The sequence below is a fragment of the Corythoichthys intestinalis genome, chromosome 9 (assembly GCF_030265065.1).
Source record: "Corythoichthys intestinalis isolate RoL2023-P3 chromosome 9, ASM3026506v1, whole genome shotgun sequence".
NCBI lineage: Eukaryota > Metazoa > Chordata > Actinopteri > Syngnathiformes > Syngnathidae > Corythoichthys > Corythoichthys intestinalis.
In genome coordinates, this window is record NC_080403.1 from 10,866,342 (window position 1) to 10,883,912 (window position 17,571).

At 37.2% G+C, this 17,571-nt stretch overlaps 1 protein-coding gene across 1 annotated transcript; it reads right to left on the minus strand.

Moving 5' to 3' along the window:
• Positions 1–211: 211 nt before the first annotated feature.
• LOC130921661 (transmembrane protein 43) lies at positions 212–17,219 on the minus strand. Its single transcript, XM_057845811.1, has 12 exons — positions 17,072–17,219; positions 11,275–11,415; positions 10,885–11,019; positions 9,294–9,388; positions 9,144–9,193; positions 8,589–8,658; positions 6,358–6,428; positions 3,796–3,923; positions 3,666–3,716; positions 1,320–1,421; positions 1,149–1,266; positions 212–757 (listed from the first exon to the last, which is right to left on the minus strand). The coding sequence occupies exons 1-12, from the start codon at positions 17,087–17,089 to the stop codon at positions 555–557; spliced, it is 1,182 nt and encodes a 393-aa protein (XP_057701794.1). The 5' UTR covers positions 17,090–17,219; the 3' UTR covers positions 212–554.
• Positions 17,220–17,571: the final 352 nt, after the last annotated feature.

The window sequence follows — 17,571 nt, forward strand, 5'->3', positions numbered from 1 at the left end:
TTTTCAATTTGTTTCAATATTGAGTATTGTTCCAAATTATACTATTCTTATGTACTTATTCCTCAAGTTTTTTATGTATACGTGAAATGTCAATTCAGGCAATAAAGGATTAATTGCACTTATTGTTACCTGTAGGTTCCGAGTTAGCCAGCAGAGGGACCCAGTCGATCGTTCATTTTGAACTTGTTTTCTGTGTTTTAAAACGAATGAGTTGCACAATGGATCTTCTGAGCCTTTTTATATGTCAATATTTATTCATCTTCAAGTAAAGCCCAACACATTCCACATTAAAAGTCTTGAGAAACGAACACTCGGAGCTACAAAAGTCTTATTTTTGGTTCAAAAGTGGCTTGAAACATTTCAAACAGAAGAATACACAAAGAACAAAGTATTGCAGTAAAGATATATGTGCCCCAACTATATTTTATCGGCTAAAACACTTGCAAATGTCTGCAAATATCATATTTGGTTGAATTTCAGACTGTTCCTTTTATTGCCTCGGAGTAGTCTTTTTGAAGCCCACATTTGCATTGTTGCTTCAGCCTCGCACTTAATCACAGTTCCTTTTTGGCTGGGAGTTTCGAACGTGCAAGGAGCATGGGAAGAAACGCTAAAGCTCCCAGAGCGGCCGCCATCAGGGGTCTGTAAAAGAACCACCCGGCTGCGATGGTGAGGAGGGAGAGCGAGGAGGACACGCACAAGGCGAAGATCTTCAGCCCCACAGAAACAAGGTCTCTGAGGATAGGAACCCAGTCCACTGTGAACACAAAAGTGGAAAAATACGTCAGTGTTGAATTCAAAGGTCTAAAGTCTAGATCAGTGGTTCTTAACTGGGGTTCGGTGAGTGAGCCTCAGCAGTGAAGGTTAAGAAACGCAGAGCCCTATTTTGTATGCTGACTAAATCTAGGCATAGATCTTGCATAGGCAAAGTGCCATTTTATTTTATATTTTATTTTACAAAGCCACAAAATAATCACGAACAAGGATATTGTCAAAAGAAACAAAAAAAATGTATGTATTGTAATAAATTATCAAATTGCCGAGGTATCGTATGATATTGGCAGTTCCTCAAAATCAGGTGACTTGGACCCAAACTCGGGTGGAAAAACGTGATCGGGGGAACCCTTGCATTGTTTATGTGTATTTACCCAGCGTGTAGATGATGCGCATGGTCAACTGAATGGCAAGAAACATGAGGGCCCATCCAGCAGCTCGAAGTCCCCACGTCTTCATGCTGTTGGACTGCTGCTCCTTTGCAAACACCTCCTGCACATAATCAAGTTATTTTTTGCATGATTTTTTAAAAAAGTCCAACACACCTCTGCGGAGAGATCATCCAGGTACAAGATCTCCAAAACATCTCCGGACTTGGTTTTGAAAGGTAGCAGCTTCTCTCCTTTCTGCTTGGCTACGACGCTGATCTGGAACAAAGTTGTTTGCTTCAAAATTATATAGCATGGATCACAGAGAATTTACAGTACAAATCTACGGTAGCGTTATGATATGTACTTTAATAAAACACAAAATCTGAACTTAAACAAAATTCTATTTACATTTTGACAAATTGAAAAAGTGTAGTAAAATGGTGAATTGAATTTTTTCCTCAAACATTGTGTCCTTCACTTCAGTCATAGATTTTTATCATTTCTATCATATTCCATTGCTTTCCGTTGTAGATGTGACAGAAGTCCTGCTTGATTTCAATGTATTTTTTCCTGTTGTGTCCTAATTTTAAAGGGACACATGTATTCAAAGTTCTTATGCTGGTGGGAGGGGGAATGAAGGCAAGTCAATTTTTTTTATGATTCATTGATTTTATTTATTTTAAACTGCCCACTTTTTGTTTAGCAGCAAACTTAAAGCCATTTTCAAAATATGTAATCATATAACAAACATTTGTATCATCTGTTTTATAGTCAGGTTTTTGAAAAACCCTCCAACATATTGTAGTCATGTACACTGCAAAAACACACCTTAAAACTAGTTAAATTCTCTTGTTTTCTGTGTAAATCTTTCTGTGTAAATCTACTGGAAATAAGTGAAATTATCTGCCAGTGATTCAAGTTAAATTTACTCAAATAGATTTCTTGAAATAAGAAAAATAGCTAGCTGAAAATAAACACTTTTTTTTAAAGCAATGAATTAGTATACAGTGATCTTGCCAGAGACGCTTGGAAGCAAAAACCTTAAAGCGCCACATACGTCAACATCGTTTAACTTGTTAAACAGTTGCTGTGGCAGCTCTTGTGTTTAAGGGAGCAGCCTGACTGGATTTGAGTGGACTCACTCAATGAAGCATTTTAATAAAGACAAGTATTTTTCGATTTTATTCTTGTTTAAAAATAATTCGGTGGGACAGTAACATGTTTAAAACTTCATAATATAACATTCATAACATACTTCAAATGTAATCATAATTAATACATCTGAAGTGCTTGAAAACCATTTATTAAAATTAGGGCTGTCAAAATTATCGCGTTAACGGGCGTTAATTTTTTTAAATTAATCACGTTAAAATATTTGACGCAATTAACGCAGATGCCCCGCTCAGACAGATTTAAATGAAAGTACAGTGAAACGCTCACTTGTTGTGTTTTATGGAGTTTTGCCGCCCTCTGCTGGCGCTTGGGTGCGACTGATTTTATAGGCTTCTGCATCCATGAGCATTGTGTAAGTAATTATTGACATCAACAATGGCGGGCTACTAGTTTATTTTTTGATTGAAAATTTTACAAATTTTATTAAAACGAAAACATTAAGAGGGGTTTTGATATAAAATTTCTATAACTTGTACTAACATTTTTCTTTTAAGAACTACAAGTCTTTCTATCCATGGATCGCTTTAACAGAACGTTAATGTTAATGCCATCTTGTTGATTTATTGTTATAAACAAATACAGTCCTTATGTACCGTATGTTGAATGTATATATCCATCTTGTGTCTTATCTTTCCATTCCAACAATAATTTACAGAAAAATATGGCATATTTTATAGATGGTTTGAATTGCGATTAATTGCGATTAATTACGATTAATTAATTTTTAAGCTGTAATTAACTCGATTAAAAATTTTAATCATTTGACAGCCCTAATTAAAATACATATACAGTATACAGTTTTTTTTTTAAATTATACTTTTGGGAAAAAAAGTGAAAAAAATGTCTTATATGTTTCTCTTTTCAATGATAAATCTGAATAAATACAATACATTGAACACACAATAAATAAATAAATAAATACTTCGCAGTTTTTCACTTATCGCGGCGGGTTCTGGTCTTCATTAAAGCAAAAAATGAGGGATCACTGTATTTAATTTTTAACAGAACATGTTCAAAACAATATTAGAAAGGATTTTTTCTTGATTTAGGTGATTACCAAATTTTAGATGTATTGGCTTAATAAGAACAAATAGTAAAATTTATTTAAAATAAATGGAATCATCTGACGCAATAATCTGTTCACTAGTCTTTAACACTCAAAACAAGATAGAGAAAATTATGTGATTAAGACGTTATAAATTTCCAATGTAACCTCCTTAAAACATATTTAATAACATTTTCAATTGTGTAGTTAATGTTTTTAGACTTTTTAGATTTTTTTTTTCACTTGACCAACTAAGAATTGTAAGCAAATTCTCAGAGAATGCTCAAGTGTTGAGAACTCACAGTGTCACCACTTGTTCCTGCGAAGAAGAATTGCACGCGGACATCTCCGACCTTCCAAAAAATACAAATTTAAAAATTTAAAAAATCTGTTTGAACAGTACTTCATAGATAACGTCGTTAAGGCGCTCACCTCTGGTCTCTTTGGCTGCCGAGTGTGATAAAAATAATCATCACTGATGGTGAAGAAAGGGTCCGACTTATAGGAATTCAAATCCTTTAGGCTCAGTGTCTGGAAGTTATTAATTTTTTCTACCAGTCCTGAGGAGAAGCAAATACATATAAGTCGAACAGTGGAGCAAAGAAGTACCTATTTACTCAGCTACTGATTGTGCGAATTCTCCCATTTGATGAGCAAGGACTGTAATATTCACCTCAACTGTTTTGACTATAAACGACTTTGTATGGGAACCCATCACACGGCAAGAATAAATCTTGGCCGGTGTGAAAACAGCATTAAAGAAGTCAAGGGCGTAGGTTTGCATAGGGACGATAGGGAAATAACACTAGCAACTTTTCCGGATGCTCAAGTTGTCCCCACCAACCTTTAAGCCAGTGTTTTTCAACCTTTTCTGAGTCACGGCACATTTTTACATTGGAAAATGTCACGCGGCACACCACAAACCAAATTACTTTCTGTACAGCATATTTAATTATAAAATAATTTCTCAGTATTTGTACTTTGTCAGTGTGAAACTTGAGCCTGTTTAGATGAACACAAAGACGATAACCTGGCAGGAATCTTCTTCAACAGCTCTGAGTCTCTTTGTTTTTATTTTATATGGCTGTTAGGCTTGAAAAGCTAAGAATTATCAGACAGGGGGACTTAAGCAATGTCTTTAACAGCATCAGGGCCGAGCATCTCACCAACAATGGCTTTGATGGCAGGTAGTATTAAAGCCCTTGTCACAGTGTGGGACTTTTTGCATTTAGCAACAAGTTAAGCAAAAAGGTAACTGGATTTGAGGGCTTTCTCATTTGACCTTTGTAGTTTTTCTATGTTAAGGCCAACAAAATAGTCCAAAGACTTGTTTTAAAGCGGTGGGTGTTTGGTTTGGAGATGACTTTTAAGCTTGCTTGGCACCATGGCACTGTTGGATAGAGTTTAAAAACTGCTTGGATTTCTAGCCATCAGCCAACTTGCTGTCCTCGACAATGTGTTGGAATAAAACACAGGAGGAGGATAAGTTGTCACATATGGATAAAATGGAAAGGACACTTTTGTGTATATCGACGCTTGACGAGTCTAATCAAATGATGTACTGTACAGTAGATGTGCTGGGGTTCACATTGTGGACAGCAAGGTGGCTGAGCGCTAGAAATCCAAGCAGTTGTTGAATGCGACACGAGCAATACCGCGCAAAACTCCTTCCTACTACAACTCCGCACGACAACAACAAAAAAAATGCGATATTGGGGAATTTTTCGCGGCACACCTAACGATCTCTCACGGCACACCGGTTGAAAAACACTGCTTTAAGCAACCTGATATGCATTATATAATGAGTTCAGTTATACAGGCAATTTAGATTGTCTTCCGATATGTTGTAAGGATAGAATTGACCCTACCATTATTAAGTGATTTTTTTTAAATTATATTCAAACTTACATTCACCCCTTTTCACTTGCTGAATGCGGCGCCCCCCCCCCACCCATGCACATTTGATTGGCTGATGATTTGACCCAACCCCGACACACACAAGCACGTTCACACTCACACAGCCCTGACAGAAATACATGTCGACAACATGCCGCCTCCTCCGCCTCCTTCAAGGACGAGGGATATTAGATTTTTTTTTTCGGCCAGCAGCAGCCACTGTAAGTAAGTAAATAAGAGGCGAATGTTGTGGAGGGGGGAAACACACCAATAATTTTGCTACTGAAAGTCTGACCTGCATCAGAGTTAGCATAATATTAAACTGTGTGAACTGTCTAACCTGCAAAACTAGAGTAGGAAGCTGCTTAGAAGTGTCATTCTGTTTGTGTTTTCTACTGTTAACATTAAATAAACTGTGAGAAATGTAGTGAACACTGCTGGAAATTATAGAACTAGAAAAACGTGAGCAAAAAGCTGCTTAGAGAGAGATGGGTGCTGCATAACCTCATATGTTGCTCACACAACACAACATTATCATAATTAACTATGTACATTAAAAAAATTTGATGCCTTGAGCTACCAACACTAGCGTTGCGATCGACTGGTCGATCGTGATCGATATAATGAGCACCCCTGATTTAGCATATCAATTAATTAGGTTCATATTCGTGAGAAACGTAGCCTAGACCCTCACTGACCCAATATGTTTGGTCATATTAATGTCCCGTCCCGATCAAAAAGTGTACATTGTGGTTATGCTGTTATATCGCCCCTTCCAATATTGAGATCAAACCCACACCCTTGAAAGAAGTTACAGGTCTGTGAAATCTCGCTTGTTTGTAGGTGTCCAAATAATTATTTTCCACCATAACTTGCAAATCAATTTCTTTAAAAATCCAACAATGTGACTTTCTTGATTCTCTTAGTGGGGGTATACTTATTATGAAAATAGTTACAGGCTCTCTCATCTTACACCAACTTACACAATTGGTGGCTGACTAAATACTTTTTTGCCCCACTGTACTACAATAAGGCACATACAAAAATCACTATTTTATCACAGCAAAGTGTTGATGGCAGTTGCTTCTGACGGATTACCTTGAGAGAGAGTAAAAGGTCCAACTTGGACTTGAGGAGCTACAACAGTCACGCTCTCAACTGCCATGGCGCTGACATGCAAAGACATTAAAGGTATCTTGTGATTAGGAGTGGGCAATATAGCCTCAAATATTTATTATGGTATTTCAATAAAATTTGCAATGACGATTTTCAAATAGAAATACTGAAAAATTAGTATGCAATCTTTGCTTTGCATTAACAGCCATTTTTATGGCATACAATATTTAAGACTCCTTTGTTTTACCCTATTACACTCTGTGTGTGTGAAGGTGTAGGAATATATTTTCACATAATCATATACTAGTATATTTGATTATTGCTGTTCTGTTACTGTGGGGAAGTGGCTGTCCCAATTTTGTACACAAAATGTACTTTCCTCTAGATAGCTCACTAACGATAAGGTAGGCATTTTTTGTTTACTCGTTGCGGGCAGCTAGTAATTTTCCTCGGGTTTTTAGCCCAGGTTCGTCCTAGGGGCGGGTGTTAACTTGCTCATTTGCATAGGAACGATATAAACTCTGGCCTGGTCGCCACTCGGGTCAGTCCCCCGGGAGAAGAAGCCTTTATACTATTTTTTTACCGCCGAGGACTTTTGCTTACATTTGTTTTGTACTTTTTTTCCACGTTTGATTTATTATTCTTATTAGGGATATCTCGATCTAATCACGTGGTCAGAAACCGGGTTGATCGCGCCATTTTTCAGAGGATCGGAATTGGGTGAAAAGGATCGGGTTTGTAAAAAAATAAATAAAATAAAATTATGTTTTTCTACTTCATGCTCATACAGCATCACGCCTCTCACCCTCCCTCCTGCTAAGCAGTGCGCCCAAACTGTCAAGCTTGCGTTTGGTACTTAAAGTTAATGATGATTGATAGCTTTGTAGTTTTGATTGTGCCAGAGAAGCTTGGTAGCTCTACAATCAACAGCAGAAATGTGTCAATCATCATTAAACTTGCATAAGTGTGCTGTGGAACTCATTGTGTACGTGAGAGGCTGTTCTCAGCAGCGTGATTGGATTTGAGTGGACTCAGGATCAGGTATCGAAACAGGACTCTGTATTGGCAGATTCTCAAAATCAGGTGACTCGCACTTGGACTTGGGCGCAAAAATATGCAATCAGGACATTCCAAATTCTAATTATTGTTTTTGTTATGTTTTGTCATGTCGTCTTGTTACAAAACGTGCATCTTCCAGTAGAATAATACAGTAATAATAATACAAGCTGTAGAGAATTTCGGATCAGACTGTTATTGCAGAAAATTTTTTAATTTTTTCCCACTACAATAGGTGACTGAAAGCTTGAAATGGAAACAAAAATTTACCTTGTCGAATTTAACCTCAGAAGTCAAACGTAACATAACAGTTTAAAAATTGAACTTTAGTTCTAAGAGCAACGAAAATCAAGATGTTCAAGAAAGCTGCAGCCAGTGACATTTCTAGAAGAGTCTCTCAGACTTTCAAAAACAGAAAACGTATTGTTCCACAGAAGCACTTATTTTAACAAGTGACAGTGCCTTATATTATATGGTTATATTTGTAGCAATCAGTGTTAAAATTGTGTAAAGATTTGGCCTACGACTAGAGTTGTCTGATATTATCGGGCAGCTGATAATATGACATTATTGGGTAGCCGATAATATCAGTCGATAAAAGCATTTTAAAATGATATCGGTTAATATCACTAATCGGATAATATCAACATCGGTTCGAAATTATCGGTTTTGGGCCAATACACATGTTGCCTTCAAAGTGAATGTAGAAGCCTTTGTACAAGGGCTGGTCACAGCTTAGCACATTAGTTATGCTTATTGACCATTAGATGTCTCCAAACTGAATGTAGAAGCCTTTGTACAAGGGCTGGTCACAGCTTAGCACATTAGTTATGCTTATTGACCATTAGATGTCTCCAAACTAAGATGTTTGGGATTTGTTATGTGAGCATTATTACTATTATAGCACCCAGGGGAGCATCAAAATACAATTAGGCATAATATGTTGAGTCAACTACTGCACATATCGGTATCGATTTGATGTTAGTATCGGATTTTTTGAGTTGGACAATATCAAGATATATATAGTTAGCAGTTAAAAAGTCATTTTCATGTATAACTCTACCTTTGGCCATTCATAAATAAATGCAATCGAATCGGGTGTGACACATCCAACATGGCGGCTGTCTGGTACGTCAAATAAAAGTTGAATGAAGCACCTTGGGTTCTGGTGACCAATTTCTTTATCAAAAGAGCGACTGTTGATCAGCTCGGTTTTCCACTCGGTATCTAGGGGTGAAAAAAAAGTTGCAGGCAGGCATTTGGGCAATGTTTCCTTTACATAATACAACAGTAGACTTAAAATAAATAAAACATTTAGATTCGTATAAGGCTTTCATGGTCAAGGGATGTCACATAAAAGGCCATTGAATATGATGATTTTCAGTAGCTCAATGACATTTAAAATGCAAGCAAAAAATGCAACCGTTGCATATCTGGTTGGAGCTGGAACCTACCCTGGACTGGTCATCCACCAGTCACTGACAATTTTAAACCTTGGGTGAAAATCATTTATGACCACTGAAGTGCAAAGTATTGAATTTATAAGTCCAAAATGAATCTTATATTATCCAAAACAATGAGGTTTTTTTTTTTAGATGTCTTTAAATACGCCTTTTTATTTATTTATTTATTTATTTTTACATCTTTGAATCAAATCCACTGTTGTGGCATTTATCCAAACACTTCACTTGAATTTAATTCCAACTACTCACTGTAGGTGTATGTGGTCTCAGTTTTAGTTTCACCGTTCTCTTGATAGTCTCTGAAATGAATCATACAGTGAAGAACTCGCATGACTATTCTGTGCTGAAGACAAAAAAAGTTGAGGCCTCACCCTGCCACACAATGTCAGTAACACTCACCTGCTCTCCTGGTACTCCACCCACTGATACATCTCCACCTCTCTCTTCAGTTTTACAGCTTGCACTGCTACATTGTAGTTGGGGTCATGTAAAGGCTATCCACACAAAAAAACACAGATGATTTGGCTATTATCCACATAGGTTTTTGGTTAAGCTGTTTGAGTGCTGCGCTGCCATTGTGGCGGCTTAGGTTCAATTCCCGCGTATGTGTTGTGTCAGGAAGCTCATCCAGCGTAAGAAAGTGTAGGAAACTATAGAATTTCAGTGTTTTGTTTTACCCTGAATCAACGAATATAAAAAAGAATCCATTTTGATAAACTGAGGCCTCTTGGTTCTGGACTAGTTTCTGGACTTTTTTGTTGCTGGACATTTTCCCTTTGTTCTGCAGTTTGTTTCAGTAGGGTAAATAAATATAAATATATGCTGTATATTTTGCAATGTCCTTATACCTCAGCTAATCAGTTAATACTTAAAAATAAATACATACATTTTAAAGAGATCCACAGATAGAAAGACATGTAGTTCTTAAAAGATAAACGTTATTCTGAGTTAAAATAATTTGATATTGAAACACCTCTTAATGTTTTCATTTTCATGCAATTGTAAAATTAGTTTAACTAGTAGGCCACCATTGTTGTTGACGTCGCAGGGCGGTGACGTCACATGGTTACACTGCCGGGCTTCCAGAGTATGACTCTAGCGACATTAACATGTCATCTGCTCAACCCTTTCAATTTGAACCCGAGAGGAACATTAATGAGCATGAAGCACTTTCGATATTTCACAAAACGAGCAGCAAATGCAAAATGAACAGGAAAGACGCGATGAGACGAGACGAGAGTCGGGGGGAAAAAAACAGTGTTCTGCCAAAATGTACTACACCGGTGAAAAGTCCTACAAGAGGCGAGTTTGACATCTAAAGTTCTACCGTGCACTTTCAGCTTGTTTTGTTTAGATGCATACAGACAGAACATACTAAAGATGCCTTAAAAAAATACTTAAACGTAGTAATATCAAATAAGGGTGGTTTTAATATGCTGCTATGTGACTAATGTGGTCAACAGATCAACAATCAATGCTTAAAAGTATGAGAGCACATGCAAAAATTATTTTGAGGTAAAGAAAAGGTAATGAAAGACTCAATAAAAACACAAATAGTAAGTATTTGCCGCTTTTCCTCAATGAGCGCATGTGTTGGATGTCTCGCAGCGTAGAAGGAATTGCAGTAACCCGGTAGTATTCGTCGAGTGATAGTGACAATCTACGTCATCACTCCGACGTCCATTACGTGCTTAAAACATGGCGCCCTCCGTAGGTCAAAAAATGTACTAAATATTATAGATTTTTAAATCAATGGCAATATTTTATGTGTTTCTAATAAGATATTTTAGTAAAACAGGACAATTGTGGCTTACGAGAGCCTACAAGTCTTTAAGTTCAAAGTTCCCTCTAAAAACCCGATCTTTTTGACCCATTTCCGATCCTGTTTAATGAACGAAAGTGGAAGGGTTTCAAGTTGTCCTTAAACCAATAAACTAAAATACAGTCATCTGGATACTACAATAAAGAAAGATGACAGGCTCAGGTCTACCTTTGAAGTGTGCAGTGGTGCAGACAGATGCACCAAGCGGTTGTCGTTCTGGAGGTCAAGGCTGGCTGAAGTTTCTAGTGACACCACTTGAGCGAGTCCTTCATCCAGAGAGGACGCTGTCCGCAGAGCCCGTCCCTAATGTGAGGAATAAACACGCATGTGCTGCAATGACACATCCATTTTTTCTAGTGCTTGCTATGGTCATGAAACACATCCTAGTTGACTTTGGGCAAGAGAAACTTGACATTTACTACTTAAATGTTGACGGTTGAGTGTTTGTTAACATTTTGGATTGACCAGGAGCACGTTGGTTGGACAATAACAAAATGAATCCACAAAAAATACGACCTGCCCAATAACTACGCATGCAGTGTTGTGCATGAGTCTCACCTCATTGGTGAAAAGAATATGGATGGAGAGGAAAAACAGTCCAACACCAACAAACGTTCCTCCCGCAGTGTCACTTAATCGTTCCAGAAATCCTGGGTTAGTCTTAGTTGTTACACGCTTGTGAGAGTCTCTGCCTGAAAACTGAAACCAACAATGTCAGCAAAAAAAAAAAGAAACACAACAACGAGCCAGCGATATAAATGTAGTATAACTTGAACCTAAATTGGACATGTATACTTTACTGTTGTCAAAATACTAACATTTTCAAATCGATATCGATACTCCAAAAATAATTGATATCATTTGCGATACTACATAAATAAAAATACCAAAATTAAATGTTATTTTTTGATTAACTTTTTGTGCCATTGGCAATGACTGACGTCCAATCGTGTGGCATCCAATCATATGTCAGCTGTCGACTGGAATTTGTCTCTAGTAGACGTCCAATCCATTTGAAGTGGAAGGCTAGTTGCAAATGAACATTACGCCATCAATCACAGCCAATAAGTTGATAGGAACGAAATTAAAATATCCTTCAGGTCACTTCCTATTGATTTGGGGCAATCCTATGTCACTTCCTGTTGATTTAGCTCCAATTCCAGGCCACTTCCTGTTTATTTTGGGTCACATCCTGGCTGTGAATGCTTATCTGTCAGTGCCATTTACGGCAATAGACGTTTTTACCGGTCATAATGGATTGGACATCCATCGCCATCAATGGTGGTTAATGAGTCAACAAGGAAAATGCAGAAATTTCCTCCATTACTATTAAGTAGGGTTGTCGTGTAACGGTACACAAAAATCTCGGTTCGGTACGTACCTCGGTTTTGAGGTCACGGTTCGGTTCATTTTCGGTACAGTAAGAAAACAAAATGCAAAATATAAACGTGCTAGTTGTTTATCACACACCTTTGTGCTTTCAACAATAGGAACATTAGCCTATACAAAGCTAGAATTCTGCTCAAAAAGTGGCGGGTATTTAAAGATAATCCAACAACAATTTGCCTTTTAGACCCCGTATATTGGTCAGTTTTCTTTAAGAAAAAAAGAAGAAAAAAGTCCTGTGCTGAAGAGAAAAGCAATCCCAATGACAAAGATTTTAACATGTATTTTACAAATGAAATGCCTCAATGAATCATTTCTTTTTTCTTATGAATGGTTTTCAAAAGCTTTTATTGGTGGATTTTCTCAAGTTAAAGCGCCACACAGAAATTAATAAATTTAATTGTGTAAGCACTAAGCAGGATTTGTGTAATATTCTTATTATTTAATTACAGGTGTTTTAGCTCATTTCAATTTATTTTATTTAAATGGGCTATTATTTATTGTAGTGATGTAGTATTCATTTATGTTGTATATTTTATGTTGCATAACTTTAGTTCCTATGTGAATATTAGTTCCTACTTGTTTTGTTGTGGTAGGAGGGTTTTGTATTGAACACGGGGCCGTGTTGGTTATTATTATAGCAGAGAAGACAGCAATAAGTCAACATAGACAAGTCAACTGTGCCCCGATCTACCACTCAAGAGATCTGATGGACTCAAAAAGTGGGTTACGATTGCATATTAGTTTGAAAATCGACCGGATCCACCGTATTTTTACACGAGTGACTCCCGGTCCTGCCGATCCTAGCTACCGGTAGGCAGTATTGACGCAGGAGGGTCGCGTCTCGCGTCAAATAATAAACTCTGCCGTTCTTTTCGCATGCGTCGTGTTGAGCCGCTTCTGGGACGCGTCTAACACGCGGCTGCACGGCGACTGATGTGCATTGGCTGATTGACTTTAACGCCCGCGTTTCACCGCGTTCTTGCGGCGGCCATGTTGTCGTGCCGTTGACGTTTCTGGGTTATACTGTCCTACCGTGTTGTTCCTCATTATAGTAGAGAAGACGGAGTAAATATAATCTAAACAAAGAAACTGTAACCCGATCGACTCACAGCCTCGAAAAGTAAGGTTTACATTACGTCAGAAACTCGTTCGGTACGCCTCCGTTCCGTTAACTCATTGGCTGCCATTGACGACGCTAAACTTCCAATCCATTTCGACTAGGAGGAGCGAATGAACCCACCTCAATGGCACTGAAAGATGAGCATTACAGCCATAATCCCAGTTTTAATGAATTAGAATGGCAGGCAATTAGTTAATGTTGTGTCACTTACTTGTTAATTTTAGGGTCCTTACAGGTCCTGTTAATTTTGGGGCAATCCGGGGTCACTATGTGTATATTTTGAATAATTTCCTGTTGATTTTGGGGTGTTTCCGAGTAACTTCCTGTTGATTTTGGGACTTTTTAAGGTCACTTTCTGTTGATATTGGGTCATTTCTTTGGCCTTGATTTCGTGATTTCTTTTATGTGTAAATTATGTGAATTGGATGTAGAAATGCAACAACTAATCGATTAGCAAAATGATCGACAACTATTTTGAGAACCGATTACTGTAATTTTCGCACTATAAGGCGAACCTGACTATAAGCTGGCACCCACCAAATTTGACACGAAAATGGCATTTGTTCATAGATAAGCCGCACCGGACTATAAGCCGCAGCTGTCCTCACTGTATTATGGGATATTTACACCAAAAGATATTAACCGGTAACACTTTATTTGACAATGGAATAGTGCTGCAACGATTAATCGATTAACTCGAGTATTCGATTAGAAAAAATATCGAATAAAATGTTGTTGCCTCGAGTATTCGTTTAATTGAAGTGGCGTTGTAATGTTTCGTTTTGAAAGTGTTTACATTTAGTTTATTGATTAGGGTGGATACATTGCCCTCTGGTCTGCCTCATTTCACATGGCTGACTCCAACTGCTCCCTGTTAAGACCAACGTGAGCTAAGTTTTTCTTTGGGCTAATGTTTTCTAATGTATTCATAATTTAGTTTATATGTTGTTTGGCCGTTTTTTGTGGGAATATGAGTCTGAACCATTTGTTAAGAGCATTGGAATTTTTTTTGTTTTTAGCATTTTCTAGCAATTAAGCTAGTGGACTTTTGCCATGTAAGCTAGCCCGTTGTTCTTTTGTTGTACATAGATCCTCATTTATTTATTTCAATACCGTTTGAGGCTTAGCTCAGGTATTTTAATTTTTCATGTTCCTTTTCCGATTACTCGATCATTCGAACTAACTAGTTCATCGATTAATTGGCTACTAAATTAATCGATAGCTGCAGCCCTACAATGGCATCATACGACTGTCATTAGACCAAATGAACCACCATGAAGCTTTGAATCAATTGGCTGCAAACCTTCATTGCTTCAAGAAGGTTCATTTGGGCATCGCTGCTCCCTTAGGAGAGACAGTCAACCTCTGCTGCCACCTGCTGTCAACACTTGTTGTCCAACATACCTCCTAGTAGGCCTGAACGATATTGGAAAAAACCATTGCTGCGATTTTTGGGGGGCTTGAAATATCATATATTCGCTTTTTTTAAAAGAAATTTTCACTAGATGACTTGAATAGCTTTTTGGAAAGACTTTGGATGACTCACAATGACCACAGCTTACAGTGATCACTCGTTTTTCGCGGTTAATGGGGACCAGAACCCGCCGCGATAAGTAAAAAACCGTGAAGTTGCGCCCCCCGCCCCCCAAATTTTTATTTTTTTGTGTGTGTGCTCAATGTATTTATTCAGATTTAGCATTGGAAAGAGATACATATTAGGCATGTTTTTTTCTCACTTTTCCCCCAAAGTATGACTTTTAAAAATGTGTATATATTAGGCCTGAACAATATTGGAAAAAACTATTGCTGCGATTTTTGGGGGTTTGCGATATTATATTGCGATATTAAAAAAAATAATCTTTTTTTTAAAGAAATTTTGACTAGATGACTTGAATAGCTTTTTGGAAAGACTTTGGATGACTCACAATGACCACAGTGTACAGTGATCCCTCGTTTTTCGCGGTTAATGGGGACCAGAACCCGCCGCGATAAGTGAAAAACCGCGAAGTTGCGCGCCCCGCCCCCCAAATTATTATTTTTTTGTGTGTGTGCTCAATGTATTTATTCAGATTTAGCATTGGAAAGAGATACATACAGTGGGGAGAACCAGTATTTGATACACTGCCAATGGGAAAACCCATTGGCAGTGTATCAAATACTGGTTCTCCCCACTGTATAAGGCATGTTTTTTTCTCACCTTTCCCCCAAAGTATGATTTTTTTTTAAAAATTATATATATATATATATTAATAAATGGTTTTAAGCTGGGACTATCGCGCACGCACACATCGTGATGGCGATGTTTAAACGATATATCGTTCAGGCTTACCTCCTAGCATACATTGTAGCGCTCCAGATGTAAATAGCAATCAAAATTCATGTTATGTGATAATTATTTATTCAATTGCTGTTCCAGTTGTTTCATGAATTGCTAGTTATGGTATTTGATAACACTCACTGACAATGGCGCCATAAGACTGTTATTAGACAATCATGATTATGACATGAAACTGTCACGAGCATTAATAAATGCTTAGAACAGATGTCATTTAGTGTTAACTGCCAAATGATCTCACTTTTGAATGGATTTAAAGATCCGAGCTGGACATATATGGAGTTAGTAACATAATTTGCTGGATGACACTTAATGGCATCTGTCATAAGCATTCAGTAATGTCCATGATAGTGTCATGTCATAATCATCATAACAATCATGATGCTGCTGTCAAATAAAGTGTTACCAAATATCATAACTAGCAGTTAATGAAACAAGTGGATCAGGAAATTAATAAATAATTAGCACAGAACATGAATTGTGATTGTTATTTACATCTGGAGCGCTGCATTGCATGCTAGGAGGCATGTGTTACATACTAACCCAAATAAATCAACAAATAAGCCACACTGGACTATAACAGCAGGCTTCAAAATGAAGGAAACAAGTAGCGGCTTATAGTCCAAAAATTACGGGAATCGTTTAGGACCTTCTTCGCCTTAAACTTGTCTAAATTCTTGAAATTATAACACACATATAACTTCTCAGTTGTAAATATTATCAGATTTGTTCATTATATTTTTGTTAAGTCAAAGTAGGACATGAACAAAAATCTGCTTTTACTTTGGAAAACAACAATTCACATTTCTGCTAATTTTCGGACATCTTACTGCCTAAAATAGCTTTTTAATAAGGCTGCAACAACTAATCAATTATATTAAAATTTTAATTAATCGATTTAACTGAATGAAAAAAAATGTAAGACGAGATACATGTGGAAATTTTAAGCATTTTTGCCGTTGGAAACTAATGAAGCTTATGATTGGTTAAAGGGCGAGGGTGTGAATATTATACACAAATAACAATAATAAATTATCTGTGCGAGATGCTTTCCTGGCGCTTGAGGTAAATCCATCGCAATGTGCGTGACGTCACTCGCGTCTGCTAAATGTTCTGGTCCCAGCAAAGATTGAAATCAAACAAACTGCAGTGTATGGTTATAAAAATTTAGCAGTGTCTATTAGCGGTTAATAGAAACATACTAAAACAATGTTTTAAATCGCATTTGCTCCATGTCACGCAGCACAAATTGATACATATTTTCCTACACGATGTCGCGTAGAACTCGGCTGATGGGTTCCTCATGAGCGAGACAACAAGAACATTTATGGAGGGCATTTTATGCCAAAGTATACAATTGAATTACACTTGCTTGCATCATAGTACACTGATACACGGTTCCTGGTCAGAAAGCTAGCCTGATAAGCATAGAGCAAATGCCAACATAACTACAAAATGGTTAAATCTTACGATATAAAAACCTAATCAAGGTATTTATGTGATTTACTTACTGTTGTCGACGAAGACATTTTAACAACAGTCCAGAAGTAAAGTTAATCGCGATGGAGCCAGACACTACAAACTTCAACTACCACCAATGAGATCATGGCTCTTTTTCTTTTTCTAGTTCGACTTGATTGCTGCTTGCAACCAGCAAAAAACTACATACTGCCATCTCATGGTATGTGGCGTGAATTGCTGATGTCAATTTGTGCAGATTTTTAGACGGATGATTCATAGAACAAAGTACAGTAAATGTTGCACATTTACAGCATCTCGCAGAACATTTTGTATGAAATTACAACAATGGTTTTAAAAGTGTTGAACAAGTACCACTTTAGATGTAGGCAAACAGTACATGAATCACAATAGTGCACAAATTAACAAGTCCATTAGTTACAATACATTAGTTAAGAATGGTTCAGTTGCATCTGACTTTAAAGTACTGTACTATAAAAGCATTTCATCTATTTAAATGTATTTATTGAACTATTTATTTATGTTGTTATTT